This window comes from Trachymyrmex cornetzi, unplaced genomic scaffold, assembly GCF_001594075.2.
Source record: "Trachymyrmex cornetzi isolate Tcor2-1 unplaced genomic scaffold, Tcor1.1 scaffold15, whole genome shotgun sequence".
Classification (NCBI taxonomy): Eukaryota; Metazoa; Arthropoda; class Insecta; order Hymenoptera; family Formicidae; genus Trachymyrmex; species Trachymyrmex cornetzi.
The window spans coordinates 797919-814276 of NW_017296091.1; the positions used below are offsets into that span (position 1 = coordinate 797919).

Genomic DNA, 16358 nt, shown 5'->3' on the forward strand with positions numbered 1-16358 from the left:
TGTTGTTGGAAATGAGCATAAATCAGCTAAAATTTCAATTAAAAATTTCGACTTTTCGAGGCGTCTTTTTTCTTTTCCAAATAACAAAGTTTATTTATCTTTGTTCTTCAAAATCATAAATCAAATCTTGTTATGTCAGTACAGATTACTACAATTTTGAAACATTTTGGTATTTCAACTCTGCCAAAAGAGGGTCTTTCACAGCAAATATTCTTACGTTTTCTATACCTGCCGGTTTTAGCAAAAATTCCAATCATGATTTCAGACGAGGCGTACATGTTGCATCAGATGTCGATTAGAAGAGATGGCTTTTAAGGCCAAAAGAGTCTCTCAGGAAAATATACCTATATCTTAGAGATACATCTGCTGCTGGTCGCTTTACAAAGAATGCAAGACTACAAGCGAATTTCAAGCGAATATTAGCTTAGTGTATACATACGAGTATGTATAGAATCCAGTTATTTGGGCCTAACAAAGGAGAGTCGAAAGAATCTTCCATAAGCCGTTTCTCCGTTTTGACCCTTTCTTCTGGCCTATTCGTTGCTCCGTTTTGGCCGTTTCTCCGCTAAAAGACACGAGCATGATGAAACGGAGAGCATAAAAGATTACCACCCCCCTTCCATCCCCTGCTCAACTAGACGAAGCGCAATGCCCTCGTCAATGTCTACGAACGGCAACCGGGACATTCCAATCATCAGACCACATTGATTAAATGTTTTTTAAATATTTTTTCTTCATTGATTTTACATTTGTAGGTTACCATTGCAAAAAAACATTTATTAAACATTTAAAAAATGTTCAATTTACATTTAAAATATTTAATTTACATTTAAAATTCATGTGTCAACTAAATGTTTCTAAAATATTTATTTTAGATTTATTTTACATTTATTTCACATTTATTAGTCATTTGTAACATACATGTAACAAATATTTTTTTTACGTTCATTTAATATTTATTTTATATTTAATTCACATTTATTTTACATTTATCACTAGTACACATTTTTCTCATATATATCGTACACGAATAGTAACAAGACGCCGATACGTAATAAATACACGACAATTTTTTTTCAAGTTTATTATATTTTCATATTTATGTATTACATGTTTTATTTCTATAAATGAAAATAAAAAAATATATGTTCGTTTATATACGAAAAAAATGATTAATATATTGCACATAATACAAAAATTGATTAAGTATCTCCGATTAACATTTCTTTTTCAAATTTTATACTCGATCAGTTTCGAAAGTACGGTGGAAGGTTCGACTTGAATAGTCGTCATAATTTTCAAATTTTTTTGTGAATTTTGGGTAAAAAGCGAGTGTAAAAATAATGAAACCTTTTTTTAAATTCTTTAAGACACAAGCAATCTTTTGAGGTCCCACTCGATTGCGAAAAGTAAATACAAATATTGGACTAGGATCCACTTAACGTAATCTTTTATAAGCGTGCAAGTTTTTAAACAAGTTTTTAATATAAAATACAGCGGAATGTACATATCTTCGACTTGTGATCCGCAAGTTTAAATTTTGAGATAATTCATAACATACTTTATAACATTACTTCATAATATGAATTTTAATATATTATAATTTATATGAATAATTTCTTGAAATGACTTTTTTACATTAAACACATGTTTTTTGGTGACATAGCGCTATACCAATTAGTAATTACCAATGTCACGAAAAAAACGTGTACTTAATGTCAAAAAATCATTTTTAGAAATCATTCATATAATATCAAAAAGTCATGTTATGTGAAGTGTTAAAAATACGTTTTTTTAATATAAAATAAACATTTTTTAAATGTAAAATAAATGGATTTTAAATGTTAAAAAAATGTTTTTAAAATGTTTTTTAAATGTAAAGAGAACATTTTTTTAATGAATAAAAAAGGATCTATCCTATTAATTAAACATTTTTTTAATGTTTTTGAAACGGTTTTTGCAATGAAAAAAAAAACGTTTAAAAAACATTTTTGAAACATTTTTTGCTGATGGGGATGGTGCTATTCAAACGAGACATCGTCCAAGGACATAAAGGGCGGAAGTTCGCATAGTCGGTTCTTACAAAGCTACATTCCAAAACTTTTAAATTCGAAATGGCCGCGTTTCGCGTGAGAATAGATGCGAGTTTGCGGGATATACATTCCCGATCGCATACGCCATACACATCAATTGATTCCTAGTAATTTTTTTTAATGCATCCATTTTTACATTAAAAGAGGTTTGTCGCGTCATATCCTTCAATTTACTCTCACGTGCTCGTTGGAGTGAGCTATGTGTACAGGAGCATGTTGGAGCATGTAATGCAAACAAACCTTAGTCTTAAGTCATGAACCAATCAGAAAGCCGCATTAGCTTCTTAAGAAATTACTTAAGTCGGTCATAAAATAAAAACAGATTATGAATATCGACTTAAGAATAAACGTATCAAAATAATTGCCAAACTTTTATGTACTTATAAATATATAGTTCATGTATATTCGAATATCCAATAAGCGAATTATACATGTGTAAAATAAAATGAAAGCAGAATATACGTAAGAAATGGGAGGGCTCTGTTTGCGCACATATTGCGCACATCGTTTATTAGCCAATTTAAGGAAAAAAAAATTCTTTAGTAATAAAATATTCTTATTGGTAAAGCAAAAAGAATGACTAGGAATCAGTTGACGTGTGTGGCGTATGCGATCGGGAATGTACACAGTCACGAGATTTCTAAAGTATCGCAAACTCGCATTCATTTTCACGCGATACGAGGCTATTACGAATTTAAAAGTTTTGGAATATGTAGCTCTGTAAGAACCGACTATGCGAAATTCCGGCCTTTATGTCCTTGGACGACGTCTCGTTTGAATAGCGGCACGTCGCGGTTGCCGTTGGTGAACAATGACGATCGCGAGGCATTGCCATTCCTCTAGTTGAGCAGGGTTTGGAAGGGGGGTGGTAATCTTTTATGCTCTCCGTTTCATCATGCTCGCGTCTTTTGGCGGAGAAACGGCTTAAAGATTCTTTCGACTCCCCTTTGTTAGGCCCAAATAACTGGCCTCTACACATATGTGTACACTAAGCTAATATCCGCTTGAAATTCGCTTGTACTCTTGCATTCTTTGTAAAGCGACCAACAGCAGATGTATCTGTAAGATGTAGGTATATTTTCCTGAAAGACTCTTTTGGCCTTAAAAGCCATCTCTTCTAATCGACAATATCCGATGCAACGTGTACGCCCCGTCTGAAATCATGACTGGAATTTTTGCTAAAAGCGGCGGGTATAGAAAACGTAAGAATATTTGCTGTGAAAGACCCTCTTTTGGCAGAGTTGAAATACCAAAATGTTTCAAAATTGCAGAAATCTGTACTGACATAACAAGATTTGATTTATAATTTTGAAGAACTAACATAAATGAACTTTGTTATTTGGGAAAGAAAAAAGACGCCTCGAAAAGTCGAAATTTTTAATTGAAATTTTAGCTGATTTATGCTCATTCCCAACAACATAGATTAACTTTAAACTCGGTTTAACTTTCTCTTCGTCTTTTTCTAATCTTTTGAACTAGAGAAGGACGAAGAGTAAGCGGAATTAAGATTAAAGTTTAACTACATTGATGGAAACGGGTGTTAGTCTGTCTTTTCAACTAAATTTCTCGTATCGTTTATTTTTCTTTTTTTTCCAAGAGAGGAAAATTAAAAAAAGACGAACTATTCAATTGAAAAGAATAAGTCTATTTTTATAAATTCTAAGAACAAAAATTGAAGGTTGAATCGTCGCGCTATTAATGTATATTTTGAAAAATTTATATATGAATATTATTAAGCACCAAAATCCACTGTGACCGAATATAAGATTCTTTCTCTATAATTATTTATAAAAATGTACCTATATTGGCTTTTACGTTTCTACATCAAAGAATCTCATGAAAAATATACCTGCTTATCTACTTTTATTCATGCTTATCATCCAAGTATCTCACGAAAGATACGCTGGCTTTCAAAATAATATGTCTACTTTTATGTTTAATGTCGAAGAATCTCTCGAAAGATATAAGTACTTCTTTAAAGGAGTCAATTTGGTCTGTTTTTACGATAAGCCATTATGTCATAAATCAGAAGCTAAAGACTGACGACTGTGATTGGCCAATTTTTAGCATCTGATTTATGACTAATAGGTCTTCTACAATAAACCACAAGTCAGAATGTCAGAAGTATATGACTGTATTCGTCTTTTTATTCTACATATGCTCCTGCCCTAATTTCGAGCATATAACGTGCATATAATTTTTTCACGAAGTAAATGTTTGGTGAGCTGATAGCACATAGATACAGAAATCTGTAATTTATTTTTTTTCTCAGCTTTGGGCACAAAACACACCAGGAGCAGATACATTAGTACGGATTTCAATCGTGGAAAAGGAATTTTTATTCTGTGCAACTAATTCGTAGAAAATTGCATTTAACATAAATGCTTGCTTTATCGGTAAAAAAGAAGGCTCCAGCATCCTTTTAAGTAATGTCGCTAATGCGGCCCTCTGATTGGTTCGTGACTTCTTAAAACTGTACTTATTAAAACGGTCTTGAATATAATAGGCCTTCTACAATAAGCCATTAGTCATAAATCAGAAGTCAGAAGTTGAAAATTGACGATTGTGATTGGTCAATTTTTAGCTTTTGACTTCTGATTTATGATTAATGGCTTGTTCTAGAAGGCCCATAAGATCTGATTATGAATACCGGTCTTAGTAGTATGTTACTATTAGGTTGTTTTTAAAGCTGGATTTTCACCTAACGCTCATTTTCGGCGTCAAAACAGATCAAGTAATCAAAATTAATGTTTGATATTTGTCAATTTCTATCACGTGGCTTATTTTAACGCTGAAAATGAGCGTCGGCATGAAAAGGCACCTTTATGCCCATTTCTACCAATATAGATTAATTTTAATCTCGGTTCAACTTACTCTTCGTCTTTTTCTAATCTTTAGAACTAGAAAAAGACAAAGATTAAGTTGAACCGAGATTAAAGTTGATCTGCGTTGGTGGAAACGGACCTTAAAGGTGTTTTTAAGCATATATTAGTATTTGTAACCCCGGATCTACAATAGGGTTTTAAGCCTTAAGCCATAAGAAATGGGCGAATCACAGTCGCTTATTCTTCTCGGATTCGACTGTAATTGATCAATTTCTTAAGGCTCGTCTACAATACACGGAGTAAGAAGTAAGAGTAAGAAATTGACCAATTACAGTCGATTATTCTTCTCACATTCGACTGTGATTGGTCAATTGCTTACTCTTACTTCATACTCCGTGTATTGTGGACGGGCCTTTAGGGCTTAAGGCTTATAACACCTATTGTAAATCCGGGGTAAGGCGTCGTCTACAATACACGGAGTAAAAAGTAAGAGTAAGAAATTGACCAATCACAGTCGAATGTGAGAAGAATAATCGACTGTGATTGGTCAATTTCTTACTCTTACTTCTTAGTCCGTGAATTGTAGACGGGCCTTCTACTCAGACTCTACGACTGTTACGACTTCTATTGTAAACCCCGCTTTAGTCAATATACGGAAATACACATCGCTCTCGCGATTACGTGTGCTCGATCGATATGTTTTTATTTTATTTTGTTGGTATCACTGCGGTTACCAGCTACCAGAGAGGAACCTGAGAGAGGCAATGCCGGCCTAAAACCTGTAACCGCGAAATACTGCCGCACAACACCCGGATCTCTCGTGTATCATTTTATCCTCGTTTAACGCTAAGTAAACAATAAAGATAATACGATACGCGGGTCACTCGGGTGATGTTTCCGAACGCAGCCTAAAAGGAACAGAGAACAGAGAATAAGAATTTTAACCTATCAGAAATCAAGTTTTGTGTAAAGGCCCGTCTACAATACACAGAGTAAGAAGTAAGAGTAAGAAATTGATCAATCACAGTCGAATGTGAGAAGAATAATCGACTGTGATTGGTCAATTTCTTACTCTTACTTCTTACTCCGTGTATTGTAGACGGGCCTTCATACACAGTTTCTGATAGGTTGATTCTTATTCTCTGTTCTCTGTTCCCTGCTCCTTTTATTGTGTGGAGCCCCTAACATAACCAATATACTTAAAAGCGCCTTTGTCGATAAAAGAGGAAAAGCAGTTTTATGAAAACTGCTTTTTATAAAGGCCCGTCTACAATACACGGAGTAAGAAGTAAGAGTAAGAAATTGACCAATCACAGTCGATTATTCTTCTCACATTCGACTGTGATTGGTCAATTTCTTACTCTTACTTCTTACTCCGTATATTGTAGACGGGCCTTAATACCTCATTCAAGCAAAACGAACAGACTTACCGAATTTCATCTAGTGATTGGCCGCGTTCAGCAGACTTAATAGTTTTGCAACCGTTTTATGATTCATCGCGCTGATTGGATTAAGGTACAGCCACAATAGAAGGAATAAGGAATTAGGAATAAGGAATAAATATTTCAACCTCTCAAATATAGGATACATCGGAATACACGGTTTCTGATAGGTTGGAATCCTTATTCTTTATTCCTAATTCCTTATTCTTTCTATTGAGGCCGCACCATAAGGGCCTGCGCACAATAGAGGAACAAGAATTAGATATTAAGATTTCAACCTATCAGAAACTGATTACATCGGAATACGCGGTTTCTGATAGGTTGAAATCTTAATATCTAATTCTTGTTCCTCTATTGTGCGCAGGCCCTTATACTTTTAGATTTAAAGGAATAGTTCCCTTCTCTGCGGATAATCACAAAACGGTTGCAAAACTGTTGAATCTGCTGAACGCAATCATTGGTGGGCCAGTTGACCAATCACGCAATAGAGAATTTCAAAACTTATTGTACCTGATTGGAGCTTATGTTTTGGAAAATTCTCGTTTGTGTGTGCAGAGCACGTGGGTCTTCAAAATAATAGATTTATACATACAGTCATGATGTAAGTCAGCTTTTGTAACGTACGTATAGTGATTCAAAAAGCTCTGTGATACGGTGCGAGTCAGAACGAATTTCGAAAATAATTATGGAAAATTACTCAAAGAAATGTTAACATCGTTAACATTCTTTTGAAGTAAACAGTTAAAGGAAAAGAAAAAAAGAGGAAAGAGGTTATAAACGAGTTATACAAAAGAAAGCGAATTCTAATTAAATATACGAAGTGATATAAAAATTATATGAATACTCTTGATACAAATTGGTTTGGATATATAACGAAAACTATAATTTATAATTTTTATAATTAATATAAATTTCTTGTAAGTACATTGTTCACATAAGTAATAAAAATAATGTACAAATATATCACAAAATAATAGTAGCAAAACTCTCTTAACATTCTTGTTGAAATTCAATCTGTTCGATTTTTATTATAAAGTTATATAATATATAATTTTGATTGTTTCTTCTTTCTAGCTTCTACTGTACTGATGAATGGTCATGAGTACAAGATGAACTTGCCACTAGTATACTTTGATATGTCTGCGGATGATAAATCACTGGGACGAATTATTATACAATTACGGACTGACGTTGTGCCAAAGACATCAGAAAATTTTCGTGCCTTATGTACAGGAGAGAAGGGTTATGGTTATAAAGGAAGCTGTTTCCATCGTATAATTCCAAATTTCATGTGTCAAGGAGGTGATTTTACAAATCACAATGGTACAGGTGGAAAATCCATCTTTGGAGAAAAGTTCGAAGATGAGAATTTTGAACTCAAACATACTTGCTCAGGTACATTATCAATGGCAAATTCTGGCCCAAATACAAATGGCTCGCAATTTTTTATTACTACTGTAAAAACTCCTTGGTTGGACAATAAACACGTTGTGTTTGGGAGTATTCTTGATGGAATGGATGTTGTAAGAAAAATTGAAAGTTATGGCTCATCGAGTGGGAAGACATATCAAAAGATTATAATAGCAGATTGTGGTCAATTCTCATAAGCATTAAATAAATAAGCAATAAAATAAAACATTAAAATGCATCAAGCACTTTTAGTTTTATTCATAATTTTGAAACTTGCAGTTTTCTATCGTTTAATAAGAAAAGATAAATAATGCTGGAATAATTCTGCTTAAATGTGTGAGGATATTAGGAATTGGGAAATCTAAACCAAGTTGATGCATTTATTTAGTTTTTAGATACATAAATGATATAAAGTATTTTATTTAAGTATAATACAATGTTGTGTTCCTTTTTTTTAAGCATATATAATAAGCAAGTATATTTTTTTGTGTAGTAAGATTATTTAGCTTTGCTTTATTCTTTTGTAATTTTGTTTATAAAACATGTGATTACTATGTTTAAGTTTGAAACATACTTTTTTTATCTTAAAGAAGATAATGAAGGTATGACTTTATTATATATGTAGTAACTTGCGAAACTGATTCAAGGTATTATATAATTACGTACAACTAACTGATTCGAAGAAGACAATCGATCGAGAATGATCTTTCAATATCTCAACGTAAACAAATATGAACGAGCTTTCTATAGATATTCTTGTTTGTGAATTTTTAAAAGAAATTCGTAATAATGGAATTTTATCTGTTTCGTGTACTGTATGATTTACTGTAAATAACTAAAAATTTTCTATATATTAGATATAAAGGCTAAATTTATATAAATCACTATTAATTATATTAACATTTGAAAAAATAAACAACTGTAAAAGATTATGATGCAATCTTTATGAATAATTATATTATATTTGTAAGAATTATCATAGTTATTCAAATATAATATACTTAATATATTCAGAGATTTTTGTTTTATCATAAAACAAAAATGATACGAACATATTAGGTAACAGTTTATTTTATGACGTATAAATTTATACAGATATCAACGAGTATAAATATCGTTACTAACTACTTGTTAATGACACTGATATTATTGCTAGTCGATACATACTGGTAAATTAACAACGAAAAATGTGTTGAGTTCTACAACAGATGCGAATATCAAAAATATGACATACATAACGAGACAGGCAATTCCAACTGTGCGACTTAACGTGAATTTGTTAATAAATAAAGCTCCATATAGCATAATTAACGTTGAGAAGAGAGATACTGAGCTATAGATTAGCCCTTGAGAATTAATCTGAATATAATATTGTCCAGGTACTTTTGGTAATAGTGTAGCCTTAACAAACCATGGTAATCCGAGGCACAGTAAGACATCGAACACATTCGACCCGATTGAATTACTTATCCCCATAGCTCCGTAACCTGGAAAATCATAATAATCTATATTTGATGTATATACATATATTTTAAAGATAGAAAAAAATTCATGTTAAATGAATTCTTGCTTCGTTGCAATAACACTGCTATCTATTATTCAGAAGTTTAATATTTACTGTACATACCTTGATTAGCAACGATAACGCTCGATACTGCTTCAGGTACACTCATTCCTGCCGCAAGGAATGTTAAACCCATAATGGAGTCAGGAATTCTGAAGGTATCGCCTAAAATATAACATAAATATTATAGAAGCAGGTGTTATTGATTGCATTAAACATACAATATTAAATTCTAAAAAAACGTCTGAAGAATGTGAAATTTTAAACAGGATATTTTTAAATATAATCTAGATGTTATTTTGACATGATAACATTAACGTCATACAAAGTTTGATGTTTCAACATTTTGTAAAAATTTTTTTTTCTCGGCAATGTTAATAATCTTAGTATATATAAGCAAAATGTTAACAGATTCAAGTACAATATTGTGGTAGATTAACATCACGTATTTTTGCTTTCTGCCAATAGAACCTATTGACATACGGTATCTAACAGTAGATTATCTATCAGCAAAAATTAAATGGAATCAATGATTTCGCGATTATTTCAATGAAATATATCATTAATGCTAGATTCAGTTTGATATCAACAGTTAATTTATCTTATATTTTCTCAACAAATTCTGTTATATTGCTAATGGCATTCTTCCAATAAAACTCCCAGCGCTTTGCAAAATCTATTTTTGACGAACTTGGCTATCTAACAATAATAAGATGTTAAATACAAATGTTTCATCGATGGCACGCACCAATAATAGTGATGACCCATCCTATGATATAAGACGAAATCCCAATCCATATTACGCACATGATGAACGTAAAAGTGTACCAAGATTTTAACTTTCTTCTTCTACAATCGGGAATAGTAAGGAGTAATGCCACATTGATGGGCCAAGTAATAACCCACCATATCTTCTGGCATGTAGAGCTCGGCCAGGTTGTAATATCGACGATATCATCTGAAAAGAGACAATATAAATATTTTATAACTATATCCAGATAGCCAAATGCTAATAGTATGCAGCAGTTGCCAGCAAATTCGATCATGATTTTAGAATAGATAACTATATCCACTGATTTGGCAAAAATAAAGATTTGTACGTCAAATTTGCTGGCAAATTCAATCATGATTTTAGACTTTTAGAGCAGATTTCTATCCACTGTCTTGCCGAAAATAAAAATTGGAGCTTAAATCGAATGTAAGGGAATAATGGCAGAAGTGTAAACAAAGCTTCTATAAGACGAAAATTAAGACAACGAAATATAAAGGAGATGTTCAAGTTTCTTTTACGTTTTGTTGGTCTCAATGTTCGTCTCACAGAAAATCCGTTTACGCTTCTATCACGCTCTTCTCCTACATTCGACTTAACGTTTCGATTTTTATTTTCGCAAGGGTGTGTCCTCTTTAAGTTTGATTTCTGCCATTACGACTTGCCATAATATAACAACAGAAATGTAGCAGGAATGGAGCATACCTTGCCATCATGATGTCATAATGCAGAGCCTGCTTGTTTTCTGATACATTTTTACCGATATTAGAAAAACAGCAGACTGTGCTTGGCTGTTGCTGGAGTTCTACTAACATAATATGTAATACACAGATTGCAATATATGCTTTTGGCAAGTTTGGCTATTTGGGATAGTTACATGTCGTTGACTAATGCGAGTCTTTCAATGTTGGAATTCCTAATTTGGAATTCCTAATCGTAGTATAATTATTTCTACAACAGAATCTTATTTGTTGCACGCACAATTCATCTCCAGACTCATACTAGCCATCGATTTTTAACTACCTAAATAATAAATTAATTTATTCAGATATTTTATATTACAAAAATTATTTTATTTAAAATGGTGCTATCAAGTAAGAGCTGTATTAACGTGCATGCGTATTTTCGGATAAATTTAGCTGACACTCTATTATTTCTTAAATAATTTCCTAAAGAAATCGTTTCTATTTTGTATGAAGACTTTTAAAGTGTATCTATTTAATAAAATTTGACAGTTATCCAGATAATTTAAATTAATTATTTTTGCATCACGCAAAGACGTTAGTAAATTAAACAAAGTTTTGCTATTTGAAATCATTTGTATTTTATATTAAAAGTTTTGAAGTATAATTGAAAATATTTGATAATCATTTAATTAATTTATGTATTTTTAAACTACATAACTGTTATATCGGTTTTAACTTTATTCGAATTATGCATGTGTACGTTTTAAAGGAAAAGGAAAGATACATTAAGATTGTACAAAGACATTGCAATATATAAGTGCAGATTACACTTAAATATTATAACACACGTGTTATGTGTGTGCTCTATGAGACATACCTGACTCATCCTGGTCACTCGAACTAAATCCAGATATCTCCGTTTCTTTGACGAGATCTGTTTATTTTAGAATGAAATAGATAGTCAAATATGAGATTATATTTTTTACAAATAGTTATCGAACGCAATCCCTGCAGAGAGATATGTGGATTAAAAAGAATTGACAAGGATTGTAGCTTCCAAGAATTTGCTTATTTTCAATATTTATTTTGTTTTAAATTGATATACGTTAAATCGTGAATTAAGACCGTGGTCAGAGTCTCGCCACAAATGCTTTGAAGAGTTTGATTGACCAATCAGAAGAAAGAATTTTACAAATTAACCAATCAAAAAACACTTTAAAGCATTTGTAGCATTGTGTTGACCGTACTCTAAATCATAATAATGTAACTGCTGGAAGAAAGTTAAAGAAAAGTTCATTTTAATAAAAATAGACAGGAACTTAAAAGCATTGTCTGACTTCTAAAGATCGAAAGTTTATAATATTACAAAATAAAATTATATCAATTCCTTTTAATTCATTTATTTTTTGCAGAGACGGTAATAATAAATTGTATCGTAGCGATCTTACGATTCGGTAGAAGCGGAGTCTGCTCGCAAATATTTCTGTATTTTTTCCTCTTAGCAGTTATTCGTTTTAAGAAATTGTTGATGCGACGATTGAAACACATTGCTGAAAAAGTAAGCATTCTAATTACTGTGATATTCTCTTATAAATAATTTTAAAACGTTGTGTGCGCTTTAAAATGTTAATGAAAATAAAGTGTCCAAACAATCTCGCCCGCAGAACACCAACTAACATGATGTCAATGTTATAATTTTCTACTCAACAACTATATAACTGTTGTGTACAACATGTGTTAGTATTACATTTGTGTTGTTGAGAGGGAAATTTATATTGATGTAATATTTTAATGTTAGTTTCTGTTCTGTGGGCGTGTCACTTTCAAAAGACCGCGTATTAATTTATCTCAAAGAGAAGAAGAAAGTCAAAATAATTATTATATTGACCGAATCATGACAAAAAATAACATAAATTCAGTCCATAATCGATCAATATGACGCCAAATTGATATTATTTTGACTTTATTATTCTTCTTGGGATAAAAATTAAAAATGAGTTTATTTTCACATATTATACGTTGTAGTTTATAATATGGTAAAGACAAAACGTAATACACAAAAGGCTCAATAATGGATAATTCTTGAGTCATGATGTACTAAAGGTGCGTAAAATAAAGCACCTTTAACAGCTGCTCAAGAACTATCCATTATTGAATCTTGTGTCTATTATATTTTTTATTCATACATGAAAACGAACTCATTTCATTGGGATTCAATTTTCTATGTAATTAGTGCGGAGTCCTTTGCAGAGAGATGATGAGCAATTGTTTTAGTAAGCGAAATAATTTTTTAATATTTCCGAATTCGATTCGCTTTATTCATTGATATATCACCTAATATATATAGAACGTAACAAACGACGAGGATGAGTGCCTCGTACCACTCGATGCGTCCATCCCATAGAGTCAGGATTAAGAGAAGAACTGTGAAAGCATATGCTAGTGTATCGCGCGATATGGGCCACCACTCCAAATGCAGTATCTGTGAATGTGATAATCATATGCGATAAGGAGAGTCGAACGCACGAGAGAATCCCTAAATTTAATCGCGCGAACTTTACCTCGTTAGCAAATATCGCGCAGCACGCAGGTACAGCCAGTATGTTGAACACCGCGGAACCGACGATGGTGCCAACCCCCAGGTCACCCTCCGTCACGAAGGTGCCGATGACGTTGATGAACAATTCCGGACTTGAACTCGCGGCCGCCATTACGGTCGCGCCAGCCACATCCTCGGTGACATCGAGCTCTGTGTTGTGAGATATTTCTTCGCTTTACATTCGTGCATGTTTACGAAAAAAAAGTAGTATAATAAACGCCCTGTATAATAAACGCATAACATAATACACCAAACTGCAAACGTCTTACGCTCGTCACAGCGAAACGAGAGAGAGAGGAGCCGCAGTGAGGTCATATTAAAGTCGCAAGAAAACGGATGGATATTTCCGGACAATTCTCTTGTACTCACTCTCGCAAATTTTCTTAATAGAGGGAACGAAAAAGTCGTCGCAGACAATGGCAAGTAATAAAAACAGATAAATAGCGATGGCGAAGTGGATTATTATGAATCCTGCCTGTCTTTGCTGCCGTGTAAAGCCATCAGGTGGGAACTCTTTGATCGCTGGTGGCGTGCAGTTGAAACTGTCGTTTCCAGGTTGCTCGAACTCGCTCGCCTGCAGCAATCTCCGTCCTCCTGAAACACGAAAAAGGACATCGTGATGTGAACAAAAATATTAAAAAAAAAAAAATAGAAAAGATTAATCGTTTTGTTCACACGATGGCCAAATCCCGAACGATTCTTCTTTCGTTCCGACCTCGGAGACACTCTGTACGAGGTTGCCACCTTTTGACTAATGTTCCGCTGGAGATCTCATCTCCTGTCGCAGATTCGATTGTCACTATTAAAATTATTACTTTCTTGTAATGCTTTTTTTAAACAAAAAAATCATCCGATCTGACCCTTCTACCAGAGATTTCTGTTTGAAATCGGAAGAAAGTCGACGCGCGCATGAACTTAAAATAATTCTCCCCTTATTTGTGTTGGAACACTTCTCGATTTATTTCATTTAATATTGCGTAAAATAAAGATCATTAAAATTTAGAGCGATTATTCGTTCAAAAATCTGGCTGAAAACCGAAGAGGTGGCAACCGTGATGTTTAGAGAAAAGCGCGGAGAAAAAAATATATTTTATATACTCACGCCAGTCCGTTGCGTAGCCAACATTTGTCGTACTGTCAGATAACAGTTCCATTATATTGATGTAAAAAAAGTACATAGCTGGTATAGTAATAACGAAAAGTATCCGGTATCCGACCGTCTGTTTGCGCCGCCATACCATCCTTTGTTACGTAAGAACGTGCGTAAAGTGCTGGTCCTTCTCAGATAATACACGTGAAATATATATGTAAGAAACGAGACGCGATGAGGATCTGGACGCGGCGTGAGTGGCTACCTGTCGTTTATCCGACACGTACAGTTCGACTACACACTTATATTTTTCGTCCATCGAAGATTTATCACGTCTTATAACGACGCTGATAAGATACTGTTTAAGGCAATTGCGTTCTATACCTTCGATTAAAAGACGACAGGAAAGTTCTTGTGATTGCCCCGTCCTGTGATTTCTACGTCTGCCTCTTCGGACATAAGTCTCTACCGATTTATACGACGCTCGTATATACATACGCTGATTTTATCTTTGACGAAAGTTTTACATTACTTTACATTTCGCGTCAGTAATACAGCCTTGTCAACTTGTTCGATGAGAAACATCTTTTTTTTTTATATATATTATTTTATATATATTATACTTTTATAATTAGTCGCACATCGGACAGTGCGCGTTTATTTATAATTTACTTCGAATTTACCGTAGATCTCGTAAGATGATACTACGTGAACAAGTTCCGATATCTTCGAAATCAAATAAAATCGTGAGTTTCAACTTATTGTAGCATTTTTTCTTTTTTTTCTCGATATATTTATTTCTCGAAAAACAGTGTCGTGTAATTCTTCTAATCGCACATATCAACTCTCCTTGTTTGCGCGAGGCGCCGTTTTTTATCGTGTTATACAACAAATATTATATCGAGTGATTCGAACGAAGAGGAAATACATTTTCACGGTTCTATTTTGCAATAAAAATCGTAACACAATATTCAAAGTATATTCCACGAGATCACGTTTTTCACGAAACATTTTACGAACAACAAAAAATCCAAAAAGTTAAAAAAAATCGGGGCGAATGAGAATCAGCGTGGTAGTTAATACGCAGTATCTGTGCAATCTTAAATCTTTATTCCAAAAAATAGATAATAGTACCTTTCAGTTCACTTTGGAACCATCCTCAGCAATACAATTTCAAAGTATCAATCCCTTCATGTCCAAGAAAAAATCACCATCAGATTAACAGATTTGATGTTGTAATCTATTCGAAACATTAAAACGATTATCTTATAAATATTTCGAAACCATTCTGTCCAACAAGTTACAAAATTACATTAAAAAACTAGTAACTCACCCCAAGACATAAAAGGAATTCGTCTCGACATTGAATCAAAACCAATTAAAATTTATAATCACTGAAGAGTATCAAGTTAAAAAACGCACGTTGATCGCAGCTCGAACATGAGACTAACACATTTAATATAATAAGAAAGACATGTCAGGTCAACAAGGAAAATAAAAAGAACAATGTCGATACATAAACAATAATTTGTATAAACCGACAAAATGTGTCTTTTAATAATTGTATATATAAGTTTGATGTACACCCTCTGTATCTGACATTTTATAAAACTAAAGCTGCGAATATGAGAAAAACTACAGAAGAGATGTAAAATATTTTTACCGGGGAATGAAAAGTTACTTTTTAAAAGTAACAAGTTACAGTTACTCGTTACCGAGTTGGAAAAGTAACAAGTTACCGTTACTAGTTACCGATTTTTAAAAGTAACTCGTTACAGTTACCGTTACTTGAGAAAGTAACTTTTCGTTACTTTTCCGTTACTTTTTTTTAAATCGACGACCAACAATCATAGCGGACGAGCTTAGAGGCTTCTCTAATC

At 33.0% G+C, this 16358-nt stretch overlaps 2 protein-coding genes across 6 annotated transcripts; one reads left to right on the plus strand and one right to left on the minus strand.

The window, feature by feature from the left end:
* The first annotated feature begins 6861 nt into the window (after positions 1-6861).
* Positions 6862-8505, plus strand: LOC108758035 (peptidyl-prolyl cis-trans isomerase). Of its 4 annotated transcripts, none has more exons than XM_018502763.1 (3): positions 6862-7277; positions 7435-7755; positions 8418-8505. In XM_018502763.1, the coding sequence occupies exons 2-3, from the start codon at positions 7449-7451 to the stop codon at positions 8426-8428; spliced, it is 318 nt and encodes a 105-aa protein (XP_018358265.1). In that variant the 5' UTR covers positions 6862-7277; positions 7435-7448; the 3' UTR covers positions 8429-8505. The 4 variants fall into 4 exon arrangements, with proteins under 4 accessions (XP_018358265.1, XP_018358264.1, XP_018358261.1 ...); XM_018502762.1 differs by lacking the exon at positions 8418-8505 and adding an exon at positions 7756-8002 and having other exon boundaries at positions 7435-7683; XM_018502759.1 differs by lacking the exon at positions 8418-8505 and having other exon boundaries at positions 7435-8002.
* Positions 8506-8823: 318 nt separating this feature from the next.
* On the minus strand, positions 8824-14770 carry LOC108758031 (sodium/potassium/calcium exchanger 3). 2 transcript variants are annotated; one of them, XM_018502754.1, is made up of 9 exons: positions 14491-14770; positions 13758-13979; positions 13351-13538; positions 13124-13271; positions 12238-12339; positions 11667-11723; positions 10083-10292; positions 9398-9499; positions 8824-9257 (listed from the first exon to the last, which is right to left on the minus strand). In XM_018502754.1, exons 1-9 carry the CDS (start codon positions 14627-14629, stop codon positions 8923-8925), a joined length of 1503 nt encoding a protein of 500 aa, XP_018358256.1. In that variant the 5' UTR covers positions 14630-14770; the 3' UTR covers positions 8824-8922. The 2 variants fall into 2 exon arrangements, with proteins under 2 accessions (XP_018358256.1, XP_018358255.1); XM_018502753.1 differs by having other exon boundaries at positions 13758-13982.
* Positions 14771-16358: the final 1588 nt, after the last annotated feature.

Excerpts from the sequence above, each read along its gene's own strand:
- LOC108758035 (XM_018502759.1), top strand. The coding sequence starts at position 7,449 with ATGAATGGTCATGAGTACAAGATGAACTTGCCACTAGTATACTTTGAT.
- LOC108758031 (XM_018502753.1), bottom strand. The coding sequence starts at position 14,629 with ATGGTATGGCGGCGCAAACAGACGGTCGGATACCGGATACTTTTCGTT. Across the intron at positions 12,340-13,123 it reads TTACGTTCTATATATATTAG|CAATGTGTTTCAATCGTCGC; the intron begins GTGATATATCAA and ends TTACTTTTTCAG. Across the intron at positions 11,724-12,237 it reads GACTCCGCTTCTACCGAATC|ATCTCGTCAAAGAAACGGAG; the intron begins GTAAGATCGCTA and ends TAAAATAAACAG.